Source organism: Eptatretus burgeri, chromosome 8 (assembly GCF_056783735.1).
Source record: "Eptatretus burgeri isolate ZD-2024b chromosome 8, Ebu_testis_v1, whole genome shotgun sequence".
In the NCBI taxonomy this organism is placed as follows: Eukaryota; Metazoa; Chordata; class Myxini; order Myxiniformes; family Myxinidae; genus Eptatretus; species Eptatretus burgeri.
Genome location: NC_140968.1, coordinates 82,662,692 through 82,685,235, shown reverse-complemented (window position 1 = coordinate 82,685,235; position 22,544 = coordinate 82,662,692). Strand labels below are relative to the sequence as shown.

General features: G+C 40.6%; 1 protein-coding gene across 4 annotated transcripts in view; it reads right to left on the bottom strand.

The window, feature by feature from the left end:
• KATNIP (katanin interacting protein) overlaps positions 1–22,544 on the bottom strand; it is a 102,422-nt gene that overhangs the window by 1,879 nt on the left and 77,999 nt on the right. For all 4 annotated transcript variants that reach the window (XM_085892809.1, XM_085892810.1, XM_085892808.1 and 1 more), the window contains 7 exons: positions 21,912–22,077; positions 18,631–18,794; positions 10,709–10,773; positions 9,919–10,029; positions 3,930–4,069; positions 3,685–3,786; positions 2,855–3,006 (listed from right to left, as the gene is read on the bottom strand). In XM_085892809.1, coding sequence (XP_085748935.1) covers positions 2,855–3,006; positions 3,685–3,786; positions 3,930–4,069; positions 9,919–10,029; positions 10,709–10,773; positions 18,631–18,794; positions 21,912–22,077 — 900 coding nt within the window. The remainder of the gene's footprint in view (positions 1–2,854; positions 3,007–3,684; positions 3,787–3,929; positions 4,070–9,918; positions 10,030–10,708; positions 10,774–18,630; positions 18,795–21,911; positions 22,078–22,544) is intronic.

The following is a 22,544-nucleotide window of genomic DNA, read 5'->3' as shown; positions in this document are numbered from 1 at the left end:
GCCATATTTTGTTGGGGTTGCCATATGACCTTGACCTTCAACATTTAGAGATAAAGCGTAGATTAAGAAAATATGGCCTCATCTACAGTCTATAAACTAACATCATGAAAATCGGAGGAAAATTATTAAAGTCGGTGATCAAAAAAGTGATTTTTGTTAATTAGGTCACAATCCAAAAAAGTAGGTCAAGGACACCAACCCAATATTAGGTGCACTATTATGATGCAAGAACATATTGGAAGACCAAGTGGTCTTTAATATTCTGCATTGGAAAAAAAACCGCATTATTCTTTTCAGACCACCATTTGACTTTGACCTTTAACCCAGAGGGGTATGATGTAAATTAAGTGTATATGCACCGTTGTATTGAGAAAGGGCAATTTTTTTCCGTTTATTTAGACTTACAAACTATCTTTTAGGCGAAATTGAAAGTTGTTAGTCGAGTTCTGGTGAAAAATGTTAAAATGCTGAGAATTGGGTCATGACCTTATAATAGGTCGGGGCAAAAATAATGTGAACCCCACATAATTTTTATTCGCATAACTGATGCAAAGTTTCATTCCAGAAGTCCTAGAAGGATCCGAGATATAGCTCGGAAATTGGCAGTGAAGGAAGAATTTTTAAAAAACCCCCAAAAAAAAAGGTAAATGGTGGTTTAGTACTCCTAGGGTCTAAGAAACTGTGGTACCATTGCAAATTGGGGGCACTAATTTTAGAAACAAACCCCACAACAGCTATAAGCCTCCTTTTATCCTGTAGATAGAGGGAGGCTTAAATATAGATTAGTAAACAGAAAAAGCACAACAGTGTTATAAAATATCCCTTTTTGTGTGTGTTTCACTTCATTTTACATGCTCAATGAGATTCATCACCTGGTGTTGGCTTAACGGTTACGATGGCTGGCTTAGGATCCTAAGGTCCTGAGTTTCAGCCATGTTGGCTGCTGAATTAACAGGTGGGGTTGACTCAGCCTGCCATCCTTCTGAGGTTGGTGAAATGAGTACCATTAGTGTACTAGTAGAGGGGCACAGCATCAGCGGCACAGCTGTGCTTCCAAGAAACGACAGCTCCCCAGCAGCCAAGATGCCATACGCAAGAACAGAACAGATTGAGACTCACAGATAGATATGCAATATCTTTGAAGTACAACATACTGTCTTTTGATTAAACCCATCAGTGAAGTGACGGATAGGCACGTCTAGATGTGAATGAATGGAGTAACTTTTAAAATGAAACGTTGAGAATATTGATCCTGGGGAAGGAACAAGTAGATTCTGGCAAAATTAAAATAGGAAATACAATCCTCCCTACTTGGACTTGGGATTCACATTTACCGGTTGTGATGAAAATCTTCATCCACAATGTTGTTTTTCTGTTGAAAATATGAAACCAAGCAGTATAAAACACCACTTGGGGCATGTGCACTCGCCTCTGAGCTGTCTATCCTGGGTTGGCATCTCGACCCAGCTATGAACTGGCATCCTGGTATTTTGCATGCAAGGTGATGCATCAATTTGTGTGCCGTCCATTGGGAAGACTTTAAGCCAGAGGACCCATCTGTCAGCACTGGTTGTTGGTGGATGTTAAATATTTGATGGTGTCATTTGAAAAGAGTAGATGAGCTATTGCCTCCACCCTGAACAAATTACAAGTTCCTGCGTTAACCAATAATGGAGTCAATGCCTCAGCAACACAGCTGCGCTGCAGTATTTATGCAACCTGCAGCTTGGTGCTGCAAATGAACTGAAAATATAGATGAATGTTATCTCTGCCAAAGCATTTGCAGCATCATTATACCAACAGCAAGAAACATCAGTTTGGATTCCATCCCAGCCACTAAACTTGGAATATGCTACTGCTTCATTCTCAACAATGGATGGAGGCCCTGAATTTCAAGTACGAAGGCAAGGCTGTGTCCTTATAACTATCCTGGGGATTGGAAAGTGTGGTAAACTGATCTATTTTTTTTCCTCCATGTGGACTATAAGACCATCTTCTTTCCTGGCTTTCTGGCTTCCTCTACTCATGCAGTTAGCATGTAGCTCTCAAGAACGTCCTCTCATCTTCTTCAAGTAGAAGCGTGGCTGCCCCAAAGTAGTGTATAGGATCAAATCCTACTCCGGTATACATCAATCATCTCTCTGATGCTTTGTAAAACCCTCTTTTCATCTTCACAGATGATTCTACATGACATCATACAATTCCACATCCCATTGACAGGCAACATCTGCAGCTTCCCTCTCTGCTAACCTGGAAAGGATCATAATATGTCGGTTTAACACTGAGAACGTGTTTTAATCCGGACATATCTCGCATTCTCACCCTGTCAATTCAGTTGGGATCATTCAACAAACAACATATATATTTCCATGATCATCCACTGGAAGAAGTCACTCAAACCTCTGGGCCTTACAATCAGCAATGGCCTCATCTAGTTGCAGACCATCAAGACAGTTCAAAAGCACTCTTCCCTACAAGGATTAAATAATGCGGTGCACCACCATCTACCATCCTTACCTGTGATCTTCCCTGCCTCCATTAGTTCAACCAAACCTATCCCTCTTACTTTCAGGTTCCGATGTTTCCCCAATCCCATCTCTCTTCTCCTCTTCTCCTGTTTGCTCATTTCCTTACTTGTTGTGTCAAACTGTTGCCACATCACAATTGTTGTGTCAAATCTCACTGTGAGTTCATTGCCTTTTACCCTCAGTCATCATGCTCTTCCATGAGGCGAGATTTTGTATCCAAAAATAAAAACAACAATTATAATAATATTATAAGCAGCATCAGAAATATCATGAACAAAATTCATTCAAGCACCATGTTAATGGTGGCTCGATTTTCCAAGACATACTTTCGAGTGAGAAGTTGGGATCGTGACGCCGGCACCAATCTGTCCGTAAACGTGATAGTGTGGCAGGGAACAGGCGGCATGTCATCAAGACTCCAACTCAAGCGAGAGCGCTTCAACAAACCCGTGTATACCAACAGGTCATCCACCAACACCTACATGGTGGCATCATAGTTCATTGGAGAGTAAATGGTACATGTGTCCTTGCACTCACAACCATATCTAAATTTATTTTTCAGAACTGTAGTTGTTGCCATCGTTGATGTATCAAGTGAGCTTCTTCATATTGGGATAATTGATTTTCCACGAGTTTGCATTTCCTTAATGTTTCTTATAGAAATGCCCTGTGCATGTTTCAACCTGGTGTATCATCTCTCCATATAATACTCTTCACACTTCCAACGTGACACCAGGAATCCTTACAGTTATCATCATTTATGCAGTAATAAAGGAAATGCAAAATAAACAATGCATTATTAAATGTGCTTGTTGTGAACTTCAGGCAGAACATTTTTGAAAAAAATAAAAATAAACAAATAATGTTTATTTCATCTTACTGAAGATACTATCAAACAGATTATGGTCAGGTCAGGAATCAAACCCAGACAAGAAAACTCAAAGGTAAGTGTGCCACCTCTGCACCATCACATCATGAACATTACACTACCTTTCTAATACAAACAATATATGATTACCAATGACCAAGAATATTCAGAAATCATAGTACCATGTTGAGTTGGTATGAGACATATGGGAAGCATTTGAAAAGGGACCAGTTGCTAATCATTTGTTCATTATTTCAGCATTGCATCCTTGCTTTAATCCTTTCTTACCCCAAATTCCTTCACTCCTCTCTCAGGGGTCTTGCTGTAATTCCAGAGCTTCAACATGGAGATCGCAACTGGCTCGTCAAATATGATGTACACACGATTCACCTGCATGCACCGATCCACAAAATGATAGTTTTCGAGACCTCATTATAACTACAGCATATGATAACAAAAAAAATGTGCATCAATCAGGCAAACGTCAATATTCTCAACCCTTTGTCGATTTTTTTTCTCCCATCACCAACTACCATGTTTGGGAGCTGTGGCACAAGCCACATATGACACCCATCGTAAGTGTTGTTGACACCATCTATGAGCTTGTCAGGCGTGCGGACATCTCCCTGCGTGCCCTCGAGCACGTTCACACTCTCCAGAAATGCAGCAATGTCTACAAAGTGAGAGGCAACAGGCTGAGAAGTAAACACAACTCATGGGGTTAAAAGTTTGTGAATTGTGGTGGAAAAAAAGTTTGATGGGAGAACTTTTCCAGGATAGAGTAGAGGAAATCAAAATGATTTCAATGGTACTGGCAGACTGCCAGTACCATTGAAATCATTTTGATTTTCTTCTAGTGGCAGTGAGGTCATAGGAATTTTGGACACCTGCCCACAAGCAGTATGCAATTATCAGGAAATTCCCAAAAACTAACATCAACAACTAATCATGGCTCAATGTTAAATGGAAAAAAAAAGAGAACCATTCAGAAGGACAGAATGAAGAACTAGTTTTGCTGGTGAAGCTGTTCTTAAGGAACTAGTCTTAAAGAGAAGCTGACATTTCAGGTGTTAACCCTCATGAGAGCAAGAGAGGATCAGCCAACCGTTAACCCTCCCAACACCAGAAATGTTAGCTCTTCTTGCTTCCGATGGCAGTTAGCATACCACAATCAACGTCCTATTCATTTCATCCATCATATGGAGATAATGGCCATCCTGTTCGTTTTAAAAAGCTTACATCAAAAAACATCCTCCAATGATCATAACAACACAAAATGCTGTTTTAAAACCAATTTTGGATAAAAATATGGAAAAAGGTCAACTAACATTGCACACTGATGTGACCTCGGCCTGCATATGGCAAAACCATGTGATTATCGCACTCAAAGAAGAACTATTAAAAAGTTAATGAGATAGTTATAAATGGAAATAAGAATGAGATTGGCATACAACAGCATATTAATGAAGAAAGTTAAAAATAAAAAATATATATCTATGTCAGCATTTATAAACGAGTTCAACCATTGCATCCTTCTTCTCAAATATACTGAACTTGACTGCTGGTTGCATTAGTCATGAAAGTGTAGCTTTGCCACTGATAGAGTGCCCCTCCCAAAAAAATCATGGCACGAATGTAAAATTTGGCTACGTGTACAGAGGAGTAAAGTAATCTTTTTACTCTGTCTGCTTGTCTGGTAGAAGTCAAACAACACTGAAAATCATTCCAAACAGGAAACTTACTATTTTTAAGGAAGCCATAAAGAACACAAACAACAGGCACGAAGAACCAATTTTAACGTGGAAATAAGGTGGTGTAAAAGGTTAAACTGTTAAATAAGGTGGTAAAATAAGGTTAAACTGCATCAACGGCGGTAAATTAAAAAAAAAAAAAATTCTACAGCCTTTAAAACGTTTTATTTCAATTAAATTATTTACTTGAACACGAGAATACAAATCGCCTTGTTGGCACTTTCAAAAACCTCCAGTTTAGCTGTAGGAGGACAAATTATTTTGCCATTTTACGCCATCTTGACCAATCAAATGTGTCACTCGTGCTCTCAGCTTTGGAGGATATCGAGTTTCATACAAAATAGCAGCTCATAGGAAATATAGATTCTACTTGGAAACGCAAAGCAATAGATTAAAAGACACCTCACATGTCCTTTAACTCAAGATGGTGCGGGGCAAGGTGTTCTATGAACTCTCTCATTAAAATTGTGTATAGCCACTCACCGAGGATGTCGGTCAAAACAGGGATGTGACCTTAAAAATATTAGCCAACACAGCTTTATATTCAATAAAGGGGCTATCCACAAATTACATGTACAACAAAAATTTGAGTTTTTAAAATTTCAATCCGCTTTCTTCTGTATGTCCCATAAATTTTCCTACTCTCTCCCACTTACTGCTGTCTCCTCCAAACCTGCTTTAACATGACTTGTCAACTTCAACCGATTTGCGTTCCCTTATTTTCCTTATCTTAAATTTACGTTGCTCATTTCAGGCTGCATCCCCAATCCTCCTTCCTGTGCATATGTAATATGTAGATAGCTAAAATACACAAACTCAAACATGACTAAAAATTGATATGAAACAAGATGGTCACATGGACTTGTACTATATGATACTTTGTAAAGTATATGAGTTTATCTCTGCTCTCCTGCGGTTTTTTCAGAATAAAAAAAAAATACACATAACTCTGACACAGTTTATACAGGTCACGTGCATCACATTAATACCACCTGACCATGAAAAAGGCCTGTATTGTCGACGATATAGCATTGCCAGCCGAGGCTCCAGAATGGTGCATTGAGTGGGATGACCCAAAAGACTGACAGATGTATATCTCAATACAAGATACCAAAAGTATTGTGGTTGAGATATTTCTTCAATATTTAAATAATCTTGTTCTATTTTCACATGTTTCATCTTCCTCCATTGTGTCATCACAGCAAAGAGGGGAATGAAATACATTGATGACAATTTTGCCAAGTTTAGATGGCATTTTAAGTTTTTGCATTTCAAAATTAATCCAATGACGTCATCAGTTCGTGAGTCAAATTTGAGGCTTGAAATAAGAAAATACCTTTGCCCTCAAATATATAAACCAAATTACGGAATGCTAACAATTTCTTAAAATAATAGCTTCATAGGTACTTGAGAATTTCATAATTCGTAGTCATGCTTTTACTTAGTTTAGTAACTGAATAAATGAACACATTATTTTGTAGGATTCGTCTGATTAATGATGAACTGAACGAATACATTTCAAACTAATGGCTTCAGAAATATGTCTAATACTGATTGCTCATGTGAATATTAACTGGGTAGTTTATTACTTCGACTTTCAGATTCTAATGCTCTAATTACAGAGAATATCTGACATTTGGGGTTCATTTAGGTCAGTGGCTTCTAACCTTTCTTTCTCACATCCAGTAATTGGATTGAAGCCCACCACCCATCCCCTTCCCAACAACCTCACCAACTCCCTACCCTCCCCTTCCAAACACCAATCTATGTCTTTCATCATTATGTCTCCCCCACCCCTCACTCCTATTTCTTCTTATTTCGTGAAAAAAATAATGTTTAGAGATTATATGTTGACGATTGTAAAAACTCTGCTCGACTCCTTTTGTTTTCTTGTTTGTGAATGACTACTAAAAATATATCAAGGATAAATTAACTTAAAATGATTAAAACTCAGTCTGTCTCTGATTTCCTTAACTTAATATTTAGCATTACCACCCTCCCCCACTCTCAGTACCCCCACCCTCCCCCACTCTCAGTCATCATGCTCTTCCAAGAGGCGAGATTTTGTACGAGTCCTCCCAGCATCATGCCCCACCCCCCCCCTAGCTTCAAAAAATATTATTTTATACGAGCAAATACAACCCGTCGCTTCGCTGACGTGGTATTAAGCGGGGGGGGAGGTGAGGGAGGGAAAGAGAAGAGACAGGGAGAGGAGGAGTGGAGAGAGGACAGAGGGAAGGGAGAAGAGAGAGGACAGAGGGAAGGGAGAAGAGAGACGACAGAGGGAAGGGAGAAGAGAGACGACAGAGGGAAGGGAGAAGAGAGACGACAGAGGGCAGGAAGGGGAGGGAAGAGGATGGAGGGAAGGGAGAGAGGACATAGGAGAGGACAGAGGGAGAGGATAGATGAGAGGACAGAGGGAGAGGACAGAGGGAGAGGACAGATGGAGAGGACAGAGGGAGAGGACAGAGGGAGAGGACAGAGGGAGAGGACAGAGGGAGAGGAGAGGAGACGACAGAGGGAAGGAAGGCGAGGGGAGAGGATGGAGGAAAGGGAGGGAGGACATAGGAGAGGACAGAGGGAGAGGACAGAGGGAGAGGAGAGGAGACGACAGAGGGAAGGAAGGGGAGGGGAGAGGATGGAGGGAAGGGAGGGGAGGACATAGGAGAGGACAAAGGGAGAGGACAGAGGAGAGGATAGAGGGAGAGGATAGATGAGAGGACAGATGAGAGGACAGAGGGAGAGGACAGAGGAGAGGTCAGATGGAGAGCACAGAGGGAGAGGATAGAGGGAGAGGACAGAGGGAGAGGAGAGGAGGGAGGGGAAGAGCGAGAAAGGGTGGGGGGGGAGGTGGGGAGAGCGACGCCTCACCAAACGTTGCTATACACTGCGTGAGGGAGGGGTGCGAGGGGGGTTGGAGAGAGTGAAAGTGAGAAAGAGAGAGGGAGGAGAAAAACAAGGACAAATGTGTCCAAGAGCCACGTCCTAAAGGTTTTGTCTTCACCAGAAGAAGAACAAGAAGAGGAATTTAAAAAACAAAAACAAACAAAAAAACAACAACAACAACAACTTCCGATATTTCGTCACGTGCCATCACGTCACATCCGTCATGGACGATCTTCGTTCATGACGAGAAAATAGTGTACTTACGAAATGACAAATATTAAATGGAATAATCTTTAAATAGTAACGTGAACTTTTCGAAACTTTAAAGCAAATGTCCGAATAGATTTAAAAGTTCATGATAGATGCTCTCAAAAGGCACCGTCTATGTGAGGATGTGTACAGGTGTTTAGTATTTAAGGAGATCCGGATCCTGTATGTTAAAGAGCCGAGTCCTAAAGGAAGAAGAAGAAGAAGAAGAAGAAGAAGAAGAAGAAGAAGAAGAAGAAGAAGAAGAAGAAGAAGAAGAAGAAGAAGAAGAAGAAGAAGAAGAAGAAGAAGAAGAAGAAGAAGAAGAAGAAGAAGAAGAAGAAGAAGAAGAAGAAGAAGAAGAAGAAGAAGAAGAAGAAGAAGAAGAAGAAGAAGAAGAAGAAGAAGAAGAAGAAGAAGAAGAAGAAGAAGCTCTCTTAGAGCAGCGTTCGAGACGCTGCTACAGAGAGACAGGAGTGAGAGGGGTGAGAGGTGGAGGTGGAATTAGCAAAGAGAGTGATATGCTTTGCTTAATGACCGAACATGAAAAAAAACTCATGCCAGAACAGCTGCACACACAACGACACAAAAGAGTTTGCAAAGTAATCTGCAAAAACTTTGACATCCCAGTTCCTTAAAATTAATGGGAACATTAACCAAAAGCAATCACTGAAAACATTGAATAACGCTCACATATGACCATATGATCCCATCGAGCATGGACATCCAAAGCAAAGCATTGCAACCAGATATCATACTTAGATAAAAAAAAAAGAGAAGGCATTGTGAACTGAGGTGTTGATAGCAGTGATTTTGGACTAAACGATGCAGAAATCAAGAAAATGACCAAATACCAAGACGATTCTGGAAGCTGAAGAATGCCAAACTAGTACCAGTGATTGCTGGAGCTACGGGAATGATGTCAAAGAACCTCACAGATATATTAAAAACCATCCCTGGGAATATTACTATAAATGTAAATTATATAATTAAATAAGGCCGTTAATCATCTTCAAAAGGAGTGTTATAATTTACCAAAACACCCATTTTTCAGTCATGCACTTCCTTGGAGTTTTCTTAGTATGCATGCAAAGGTTCAGGCTGCTGGGTTTCATGGTTTTGGAGTCATGGAGGAGACTGACACACTGACACACACATTGACATATACTAGTATAGATTAAAATTTTAAAAAGATTTAAGACTCATTGAGATGGTTGCACCACATGAGCAAGTATATCACATGGACCTTTTCTCGACATTATTGTATTTTGACATGAATTACAAGGGCACAATATATGGGATTTGAAGGTCGGGTCCTCCCATCATATGCTCTGAACTCAGCTGGAACTGTAAAACAAGTCAACTCAAAGGTTGACCTTCACTCTCACATTCCAAAAAGGTTTGTTCCCAGTGTTGCTTGTTCCCAGTATGACAGCAGTGTTGTCATTAATGTCCTGCTTACAAAAGTCTGTGGAGCAAGGACTATTAAAACTGCAAAACTAAGGACCCGAACAATCAGTGATGTGTCTGGTAATTGTGATTGTGTGTGTGTGTGTGTGTGTGTGTGTGTGTGTGTGTGTGTGTGTGTGTGTGTGTGTGTGTGTGTGTGTGTGTGTGTGTGTGTGTGTGTACAACGTACTGTTTACTGTGAGTGACATTCGCTTCCCCAAGGCATCATACACCTCCAGGCCATTGAGACCGATGTAATGGGGGTCACCCCAGCTGGTCAAAAGTTGCACCTGGAATACAACTGGCAGTATGATGAAGGATCCAACAAGTTTGGGAGAGGTAAAGAGAGAGTCGTCATCGTTGGCTGTTTAAGTTGAATTAGGCACCATTTGCTGCAGGCTAGACTGTGAATGTGCAAGCAAATACAACTTCTACAGCATAAGCAAATACAATCTGTAATAGACTTGCTTCCGCTGCTACTTTTATTGCAGGATCTCATTCATTGATTCATTATTTTGGAGTACCTACTGGTTATATCATTGCTGGGGGTGAAGTGATACCTTGCACCCTATTGGTCAGGGAAGAAATTTGGAATTTGTACGGGTGTCCGTGGCAATTGGCAACCCTTTGTGAAAGATAGCAAAGGATCTTAAACAGACACGAACAACCAACGTTGGCAGATGGGACTCTTGGTTAATGACCCATCTAATGGACAGTGAACTCATTGACGAAACAAAACACCAGGCTGGCAGTTTAGAATCAGGCGACGAATCAAACCCAGATTGGACAGCATAAATATAAGTGCATTTCTTCTGAGAAGATATGTTGCAGGATATCATTTAATAATGTGTGTGTGTGTGTGTGTGTGTGTGTGTGTGTGTGTGTGTGTGTGTGTGTGTGTGTGTGTGTGTGTGTGTGTGTGTTCGTTATAGAATCACTGCATGAGTGTGCACATACCCCTTCGCAAAGACAAAGGATACATCCACAGGGCATCAAGGGCAACTCATAGTCAACGGAAAGCTGTTCAACCATTTGAAAGGATTGACTGCACACAATAAATGTTGGAAGTAAATCCTAATGTAGAACCAAGTACAAATCAATAGAAATAAAACAGCTTCATAATGAAATTTTCAAAACGTGATTTTCACATATGTGAGCCTCGCTTGTCACACTCAAACGGTGGGCCCTTGCAGTATTCACAGGCCAAGGTGTTGATCGGACTTCTGTTGACCTTTTCATCTCTTTCACTTCAGGCTAAGTCCAAATTTGACTTGACTCCAAAATATGTACAATCTGTGAAGCTGCCAGACCATCAAATAACGCTGACGGAACATTCTGAATTATGAGTGAAAATTGATACATTATATAAAAATGGGACCCTCTGTCCTGAAGCTCATCTGGATCAGGAGCAAGTCACTCAAACACCCTGCAGATCCCTCTTAGACCCTGAATTTTTTTTTAATGCTGTGAACAAACTTTAGTAAATCACAGGTGATGAAGGTTGTGGTCAAGTCTCATTCAAATTGTGTGTGTAGTTCGGAGAAGAGAGCAACTACCTATTTTGGGGGTCAACTGCACCTCCCCCCTCCCCACCCCACCGGAAACTACCTGAATGAGCTCAGATTTTGATGCGGTCGATAAACTTTGGTACATCATGGGTGAAGAATGTTGTGGTCAAGTTTCGTCAAAATCGTGTTTATAGTTTCGGAGAAGAGGGCAAATACCTATTTTTACAGGTCAAACCCCACACTGTCGACTCCCTTAATAGCACAGATTTTGATGCAGTCGATACACTTTGGGACATCATCAGTGATGAAGGTTGTGGTCAAGTTTAATCGACATTGTTTGTAGTTTCGGAGAAGAGAACAAATACATATTTTGGGGGTCAAAACACCCCCCGTAGACTCTCTTAATGAGCACAGATTTTGATGTGGTCAATAACCTTTGGTACGTCATGGGTGAAGAATGTTGTGGTCAAGTTTCATCAAAATTGTGTCTGCAGTTTCGGAGAAGAGAGCAAATACCTATTTTGTGGTTCAACTCCCCCTTCCCCCCATAGACTACCTAAATGAGTGCAGATTCTGATGCAGTCAATTGCAGGAAACGTGATGAAGTTTGTCATCAATTTTCATCAAAATCGTGTGTGTAGTTTTGGAGAAGAGAGCAAATACCTACTTTAGGGGGTGAAACCCTGCCCCATTGTCCCCTTTAATGGGCACAGATTTTGATACGGTTGACACACTTTGGCACGTCATGGGTGATGAAGAAGGTTGTGGTCAAGTTTCATCGAAATTGTGTGTATAGTTTCGGTGAAGAGAACAAATATCTATTTTTTGGGGTCAAAAAACTCTTCTTTAGACATGCTTTATGAGCGCAGATTTTGGTTCAGTTGATAAACTTTGGTAGATCATGGGTGAGGAATGTTGTGGTCAAGTTTCATTGAAAATGTGTGTAGTTTCAGTAAACAAAGCAAATACCTATTTTGGGGGTGAACCCCCCCCCCCACCACCACGTAGATGCCCTTAATGAGTGCAAATTTTGATGCAGTCAATAAACTTTGGTACATCCTGAATGAAGAATGTTGTTGCCAAGTTTCATCGGCATTGTATTTGTAGTTTCGGAGAAGAGAACAAATACTTATTTTGGGGGTCAAAAAACCCTTCATTTGACACACTTAATGAGCACAGATTTTGATGCAGTTGATAAACGTTGGTACGTCACGGGTGAGGAAGGTTGTGGTCAGGTTTCATCAAAATTGTGTGTGTAGTTTGGAGAAGAGAGCAAATAACTATTTGGGGGGGGGGGTCAACACCCCCCAGAGACTACCTCAATGAGCGCAGATTTTGATGCAGTCAATTGCATGAAAGGTGATGAAGGTTTTGGTCAAGTTTCATCAAAATCGTGTTTGGTTCAAGCGATAATGACTGAAGTGTTTAAGCACTGACTTACTCACTGACTCACCTACAGACACTGCTTAATCACGTAAGCTCACCTGACTGAAGTCCAGGTGAGCTAATAACATAATATAATAAAATGCGAGTTATATAATTAGAAACTTCAACACAGGGTGAGGTCGTTCAGCCCATCCGAGGCTGCTCTATGGTTGCCAACACATGGCTGCTTGTCCATGCTATATCCTTTAAATGCTGAGCATCAATCAAGGAAGCTGCACGTACCATATTTAAAGTCGTTCATATGACTCGCCCACGGTTCAAACCACTGATCGACCCAGATTCAGAACAGACACTCTAACCATTACACCACCGAGTCCAGTGATGTTTGGAAACATTCAGATCAAAGCCGAATCTTGAAGCAAATGTCAATTTGGATTGTTTGTCCAATGGTGATAGATTATAAATGTTTTCATAAACCTTGATTGTAAATTTCCACGAAATGGAACGTAATTTTAAGCTTCCATTCTGGTGAGTATCCCAAAGGTGGCATTGCACGATAACGTCCCGTCGGTGGCCGATTGCTCCACTCATTCTGCTTACACTTGTGGATGTTGAAGATCCCTTGCTTTCCGACACAAAATAATTCAGCCTTTATTAAGTGTGCTGACAGGCATATTGACTGTTGTGTAGTTTGGCAAAGAGGGAAGAGTTAAGTTCTGAAAATTTTCATGATGTCATGCCAATAAGAATTTCCTTCAATCGCTGAAGTCTCATATCTACACTTTGTGTGGTCATCATATTTTAGACTATACATAAAAAGTAAAAGCTCTGTTGTGAATGAACGCAATGCCTTCAAGCTCTCCATTTTCCAATGCACATACACACTCGGATGTGAAGTAATGTCATCCTTCAATTTTGGATTGCCACGAATTTCACCACGACCTGGATATAATTAATTATTTGTTCATTAAATAATAAACTTAGTGAAGCCATGTCTGCAGCTCCCAGAAGAGCTTTCTCGAAACACTATAATTACAAAGATGTTAAATGTAATTTAGTGTCAGATGCTGTCAGAAGTGAAGCGAAGTGAAGTTACCGACCAGTTTCGCCCTTTTTAGGGCATCATCAGGACAATATGTCGCACGTTTCCATCTACTTATGACCGTGGAACCATTTGGGTTTAAAACAGTTGCAGTGCAACTCCAAACTGTGAGTGGTAAGAGTGCCGGAACCGAGTCCCATACATCCCTTGCTGCACGGTACCGAGGGCACCAAGTGCCGCCTGCCATGTGGAACATTATCTCCCGCTACTTCTTCTTCCTCTTCTTCTTTCGGCTGCTCCCATTAGGGGTCACAACAGCAGATCATCCGTTATGATCCGCAAAGTGATTTGGCACAGGTTTTACGCCGGATGCCCTTCCTGATGCAACCCTGGTCGCCTCTTATGACACAGGGATATGGTACACCTATTCTAACCGGGGCATACACCGGGCCCAGTACACTGGTACTCACTTCACCGACCTCGGAAGGATGACAGGCTGAGTCAACCTCCTGGTGTGTATTAATTCAAGCAGCCAACGGGGCTTGAACTCAGGACCTTTTGGATCCCAAGCCGCTACCCTAACCACTACGCCAACACCAGCTACACCAAGCACAAATTGGAGTGGGTGGGTTAGCTTAATTATTTGATAAGTGGGTTAGCTGAATTTTTAAGTTAAACCACTGATTCCATTTCAGGTGAAACCTATTACACTTATTTTGTAACCTTTCAAACAAATAATTTCCTCCTGAAGTGGTTTAGGGTTAATTAGGCAAAGGGGTTGAATACTTATGAAACTGAGAATCATCAGATTTTCTCGGTTACTCTAACTTATTCACATTCTGTCTGCATTTTTTTCAGCTTTATCACTTTGGAGTAGTTCGTGAAGACCATATATGTTAACTTTGATTAAAAAGCATGATGAAATAAACTCAGGTGGCATGAAAATGTTGGAGGGGGTGAATACCTTTACAGGCCACTATAAATAATTTACAGAGCTTCAGAAGCTTCTGATGCAAACACAGTAATATATTCGATTTTTGTTTTCCAAATGGAGAATTTTCAAGTTATCCCATAATCCTGTGTGCACCGCAGTGTTGGTTTTGTTCACTTTGCTGGTTATCACATTCCTTTCGCCACAAACGGATATGTTCCAAAGCCAAAGAATCATGGTAAAATTGCACACCGATTTGTTTGGAAGCCTGTTTGGAATATCACTTAATTGAAGAAATCATCAGGAACTAATGATTGCAATTGAGGGTTATGCCTGGTATTGGCTTAATCATTAGGATGGTGGGTTTATACCGTGTTGGTCCTTCATTGGTCAAATTACATCAATTACTGGTGACAATGAGTCTTCAAATGATGTAGTGAAGAATTTGTGGCCATTCAACATTCGGTTTTGGAGAACGGGTTCTGGCAACAAATAAATTTTGCTTAACTTAAGACTATGCAGAAGTGTACGATTGAAAATACAATGTGATCCATGCAAGGTTTTGAATATCACACATTTAGAGGAAGAAACATTTTACACTTTTACAGCTTCAAGTTTACATTGTTGTCGTCTTTGAAAACAAAGCTTTATCCAAGATGAAAAGCAACTGACATAACAACAGGCTCAGCGCTATTTTACGAGAAGAACATAGCAGTAATACTTTCCATGTAGATGAATATAGTTAAGGTTTTTGAAATTCAGGGATAATAACCTTTCACCATTTGCGTTTCTATAATATAAGAGATCATGCAGGATGCCTTAGGACTTTTATCTTCAAAGTGCAACCTGAAAAAGGAGTCATCAGATAATATTACATCAGCATTGGCTCTACCACATCCGATTCTGACAGTGTCAATCTTTTCTGCTTGTATGTGTTGAAAACTCTGTCCCAAGCAGACTGGTAGCATGAAGTAAATTAGAGACTGTCTCATTAACAGAGATATTGATGTGCTTAATAAAATTAATATTGTCACGTCCGATGGTTCCGTTAACATATACTGTCTGTGCCGGGGGTACAACCTGTGTGAATGGCCAAAATGGTGTTTGAATTACTGCGTTCTCATATTCCAAGTCTACAATCTCCCAAGCATTGCCTAATTAATAATTGAACAAGGCAGTGTTCATGGGAGAAGGCAGGGAAATGGGAAAATGCTTCTTACAATTAAAAGGGTGTTTATTTACAAAATAAATATGGAGAATAAGGAAGAACAGGATGATCAATCAACGGTACAGATCTGGCAGTCAAATGATGCAAGAAGGAGGAAGAAAGTACATTCAATCTTATATACTGTACAATGAAAATAAGTTTCAACTCACTAATGGCACCCACATTACCATCTTCATATAATGAAGGGGAACAGGCGAGGACTTTCGGCTAGCACGAGCTGGTTTTAGCTCCATTCCGATTTTGTGGATGTGCAGCTTGGCATGGCACGGGCTTTGCTTGATGACAAAGTGCAGCTTTGCTTGATTATAATGAGTAGGAATGGTGATGAGGGACTATGGTGAGCTGTCTGATCTTTCTAACACATCTTCGTGTGGCACTGAACAAAAACAGAGAGAAAGAGATGTTGCCTATCTAATGGAGTGACCCCAGCTGGTGCGTGCAAGTGCAGTCACAGCCTTTGTCACCTCTGGGACCATCTTCATGGGTGGTGGGCCATCATTGGCAGCTTGACATCCTGCCCATCTCCAAGGCTCCACAGCCAACTTTACCATGATAGCTTGTGGTCCGCCGGCCAAACAGTTAGTGATATGTCCAATGGAAAGTCCACAGAACTTTCTCATGTGCCTTTGTGCCCAAGTCCTCCACCTGGCCTTGCCTGGCACAAGAGGTTGTACATGATATAATCATACTCCATCCGCTTTAAAATGTTACAATCACCACTTCCTCGGTGCACGTTTAACAAAAAGATGAGCTTTCTGATCTCTCCAACACATCTTCGTGTGGCAGTGAACAAAGACAGAGAGAAAGAGATGTTGCCTATCCAATGGTCTGACCCCAGCTGGTGTGTGCAAATGCAGTCGCAGCCTTTGTCACCTCTGGGACCATCTTCATGGGTGGTGGGCCATCATTGGCAGCTTGACATCCTGCCCATCTCCAAGGCTCCACAGCCAACTTTACCATGATAGCTTGCGGTCCTCCAGCCAAACAGTTAGTGATATGTCCAATGGAAAGTCCACAGCACTTTCTCATGTGCCTTTGTGCCCAAGTCCTCCACCTGGCCTTGCCCGGCACAAGAGGTTGTACATGATACAATCATACTCCATCCGCTTTAAAATGTTACAATCACCACTTCCTCTGTGTACGTTTAACAAAAAGATTTATCTCTACAGATATCAAACACAAGAGTAAACCTAAGCTACACAATTCACATTGTTTACTCTTGTAAACAGGGAAAATGTCGGAGTAAGTCATCTTGTTACCCATGATGCTGCGGAGGCATTGAATGCAATTTATAGACAGTATAGCTAGGGTTTAGATTGTAAGTGTAAAAACCTCCTGTTGGAAAGTCAAGGCCAGGTGGAGGGTTTGTCAAAATGGCACAAAGAAAGTGCTTTGGACCATTAAGATCTGTCGTACGTGGGCTTAGACCATGGTGATATGCACTGTAGAAGCCTGGAAGGGGTAGAATACTATATTTCTTTTGGACACGCCCCACGGCATGGGATGGTGAGAACAAGTGCCACCAACACTAGCAGGTGGCCTACCATGGGACCTGCTGCTTGGGGAGGCAGTCCCAAAGTCGGGGAGGGTCAGATTATGTGGAAGACATGAAGAGGGAAGGGCGATTGGCACTGCACAGGAGAACAGACGCACCAGCCCTGACCTCTGGGGATCAGTGCTTGTGAGCCTTACCTCCATGCTTGTGAGATTGAATCTACACCATATTGTGTCTCCATCGCTCCTCGTATGCATTGCTCTCCACCTTTGTCCCTTCTCAACTTTGTGGGCCGAGTTGCTCCAGCCTCTAAATAATCATGGAACCTCAACCAGCCAGTGTCCAAATAAGGTCTCGTCTGCCCCTACGTACATTGCAAGGGTCTGGTTTATTTTGCCACATAGAGAGATTAGCATTATTCATTTCATTTAATTGTACATACACTGCATGTTCCCTTCTTCCTGCTCATGTCTGTTAACTCGCAAGGTTTGTCTGTTCCATGTTGTGTCCACCTTTTTCCCAATTCTCCTTTTCATAAACCCTAATAAAGATAAGAAATGTTTCTCCATTTCTGCCTCCCATGTATGCGACACCAAATTTGGCTGTCATTCGGGTGACCTTGGGGAATGGTAAAGTTGTAACAATTGAATGCAGATAGTTAGAAACCTTCCTGGGATCAGGAACCGAGCTCAGACGGTCCGTGTTAACGAAGGCTGTCTGACGCGACAATATTTTGTAGAAAAGTTGATTTATATTGTTGCAGAGCTGCCATGCAATATTATTGAGAAGGAATCTGTTATATAAACCATCATTCACTCTTGGTCATCGATTATGGGGGTCTGTCTTCACTGATGGCTCATCCACAAGACTGGTATGAATGATTGAAGCCATTGTTTCTGAGCCATGCTGTTTGTGTGCAGGCAACTTGGAGCATGCCAACGGCACAATGACGTTTATCTTGTGTAAACCTTTGATGACCCAGTTTATGGCGTCTAAATGTGCTCAATATGGAAGTCTGAAATTATCTTTGCCTTTAAAGCAAGTTTTCATTCCACATTATGTGTGTGTTGAACAATCAACAGGTGTCCTCATGGGTGTAGATTCTCTTTTCATAAAGCCAGAACCATTAAATGTGTGTTGGTGATTTTTTGACATGAGAATTCTCACTAATTCAGTCACGTGTTGCAAGTGAAATGAAGATGCAATGTGTTTCATGACATCAACAGCGGCATTTCAAATGAAATATCAATAATGTCATGCACAGTGTATAACGGGAAAAACATTTCAAGGAATTATTATGTTTGCAGATTACCTTTTGTCCAGGAGTGACTGTCCAGACTCCATGTTAAGCCCCATTCCCTGGAAAGGGATCTCCTGTACAAAGTCAAAATGACAATGCCCAGGCCCTCGACGAAAAAGGTATCCAATAGGAGGTGAAATTGTGCATCCATCGAGAATGACCTTCACAGTCCGAGCCTGGAGAGCAGAGTCCATGACAATGACCTCATAGGAAAAACACGCTGCATAAGTATCAACACTAAAAAATGAAGAGACTTAAATAACATCCTCGTAACAAGAACAGCACTTGGTAGACTGCATATCGCAGCCAGGTTGAACAGTTTACGTTTTTATCTCAATGATAGGCCAGATCTGCATCTTGATCTTCAGCAAATTCAAATCGGCTTATTCTCATCACCTACCCAACTCATCCACCAAGTTTTGTCATAAACTTTTTGAAATATCATGCAATACCATGTATCGTTTTTGGCCCTATATTTCAATGGTGAAGAATCACTTCAGAAGTTCTCGTATCCAGATCTTCACCAAAATCTAATCAATTCTTCCCTGTCATACACCCGACCGGAACACAAAGTTTTGACCAAATTGGTCCATAACTTTTTGAGATATCCTGCTCAAAAACAAACAAAAAAGATGTTGTGCATAGCACGATACTTCTGAAATCCAAATAAACAATGGTTGGTTGGCATGGAAGCAGCAATTTTCTCATTTGGAAAATTTGGCCTATCAAGTCTTTTACATGATGGAATGTTATGCATAACAAATTTGGTTGATACATTTTTCTAATTGCGGTCTAATAGCTGTTTTACCTATTTTTGAATGGCCTTGAACTTTTCCTTTGAATAAATTTGACCAAATCGTCCTCACATATACTACAGATATGTCCAAATAATCTGCATAAATGTAAATTTAATATCTTGAACAAGAAAAAGAGCAGTCAGAGATTGCAGGCCCTCGCCAGGACTTGTTTTGTGTGGTGTTTGTGTAGCTTTGTGTGGTGTGTTTTGTGTGGTGTTTGCGTGCTGGTGTTTTACGTAATTAATGAGACAAAACTTGAACTGTCACTTTATAACTGCTGGCAGTGATGACCGGGTACCAAGACGTCCCGCTTTAATCAGATACCTGACCCTGACCCATGACGTTTAATATTATTTGATTGAATTTGGAATGGGATTAAAATAAATTTGATTCAAATCAAATGGAAGACCAAATAAGTACAGTCCTGCATGGGAGTCATCAGAAGGAACCCAAACAAGCAAAAAGCAAAGATGAAGTCTTCAGAAGGAACCTGGAGAGGATTTGCATTTTAGCTGCTCCTCCTCTACCTCCAAACCCATCCAGGTACAGCCAAGTGAGCCTCATTCAAAAAAGAAAAAAAAAAGAACACATAAAAAAATATATTCTGGCTGCCAGACCATGCGTCCAATCAGGCTGAAATATAAGGCATATATTCCCCATCTAAACTTGATCATAATTTTGAAGTTTCACATCGATTGATTAAGCGGTTCAAGAGAAAGAATTTTTTTTAAAGATTTTCCTCTAATCCAATATGGCTGCCAGACCATGTGATATATCAATTATTCGTGAATACCCTGGTATCTCCAAGGCTTGGTGAACATTTGTGCAAAGTTTCCCCCTTGATCTGTCCAGCCATTCCAGAGAAGATTTTTCTATATGTTTAAGGGTAAATCCAATATGGCTGCCAAACCATGTGACCTATGACATCATATGTGTGAACCTTTTGTTCCTCATGGATAGGCGATCATACCTGTAAAGTTTTGCCTCAGTCTGTTTCGTCATATCAGAGAAAAATATTTTTGAAGGTTAAAAAATAAACAACAATATGGCTGCCGAATCACGTGACTGATGGCATCATCAAATTCTTTTCTGTGGGCCATTTTATCCCAAGATGACCCTCAAAATTTTTCATACTGATCAGATGTAGCGTTCTACATATGCAATTATGACATCATAAAGAAGGCACCTATGATGTCATAAAAACCAAACATTCCCCATGAGGAGTACTTGCTACGTTCCTAGTTTCAATTCTCTCCTTGGTGCGGTTTCAGAGAGGCAGAGGTCCAAAGTTTTTTTCTGTTTTTCCAAGATGGCTGGCATACCACATGACCTATGATGTCATAATTATCAATAAAACATTCTACATGAGTAGTCGCTCCAATGGTGAAAATTTCGTCACAATCCGACAAGTGGTTGTGGAGAAAAACACGAAAGTTGTGTGAAGACAAAAACAAACAGACAGACAGACAAACGGACCCAAATACAATACCCTCTCGTTCAGTGAGGGTAAAAATTACTGAGGTAAGCCAATAATAAATTCACAAAAAGGCCCATTTGATATATATATATATATATATATATATATATATATATATATATATATATATATATATATATATATATATATATATATATATATATATATATAGTAAATCGGATGAAAATTGATAACTAATGTGAACTTGACCTTTGACCTATTGACATCAAAAACAAGACTTCTTGTGACTACCACAAACAGCTGGTTAAGTTTTGTGAAGACCAGAATGAAAATGCAACCTGTAGGTGATTACAGACATGCAGACCATTCTCTGTGGGGAGTATTGGTGCTGCCTAAGCAGTCTCCTGGGCAGGTCACCCCTCCAACACAGGATACCAGCAAGCTGGAACTCATTTTGCCAACCTCAGAAGGATGACAGGCTGAGTCAACCCCACCTAGTATTAATTCAACAGCCAAGCAGGATTTTAACTCACGACACTCAGATCCCAAGCCCACCACTCGAGCCATTAAGCCAAAACCAGGCATAAAAATAGACCAGTCCCACCAATATACTTGTCAATCTTCAATTTTGCAAGTAACAGACAAACAGGAGTGAATACATAACCTCCGTCCACCTTCGGTGGTGGAGGTAATCTAATTATTTTCGTAATTGCTCTCACAGCACAATTTAGAGTACCTGATTAATTCTGCTTCGAAAAGTCGCAATGATCCGATACCCGTTGTTTGGGGAAACTTAATTATTGAGTTGAAGATAATACATTCTCTTATTTGAATCCCAGCTATAAAAAGATTTGCCAATCACCTGTGGCTGACGTAATTTGAGTGACGTCCTCGATAATACAAAGACGAGAAACTTATATTTTCCTGGCCATTCAATATATTTACATTTTTATGAAAAACAATGCAGGTCTTGTTTGAAGATCCCAACTGACATCGCGTAGGATTTCCAGGCATTGGATGAGTGTAAAAAAGTTGGAGAAAGATGTCACATTGATTACCCCTTTGCAGGTCTCTTCATTTGGTTCGTTATAATTCCATATCCGAAGCCCGGCCATTGTCTCCGGCTTGGAAAATGAGATGACAAGAAGAAGAGGTTTATCAGGTGAGAATGAAGTGAGCCACATAAGTTCAGGCTTCCATGTCAAATTCATACCGTTCACCAATCTATGGATGTCAGGTGGGAGTTGAGAGTATGACTGATTAATTGTTTGAATTCACATTATATATTTATATGACAAAGAGTAACTATGATGTCAAAGAAGAAAGGAAAGGAAAAATATCAGCTTGGTGTAGTTTTACTACAATTCCCATGCCCTCAGGTTGCCTTTCATTTCACATGGCATCTTCCAGAACACAAATATATTACTCATTTATACTATACACTGTTCTGTTTAAGAACCGAGCCATGAACCACACGACACATTTTCATCTTGACTGGTTGTTTTGACTTTCAGTGAATTCTACTGGAGTATAAATCGAATATCTTATCCAGTATGATACACTACATGGCCAAAAGTATACGGACACCCATTCTAATTCGTGGATTCCGCTATTTCAGCAACACTCATTGCTGACAGGTGTATAAAATCAAGCACACAGCCATGCAATCTCCATAGATACACATTGGCAGT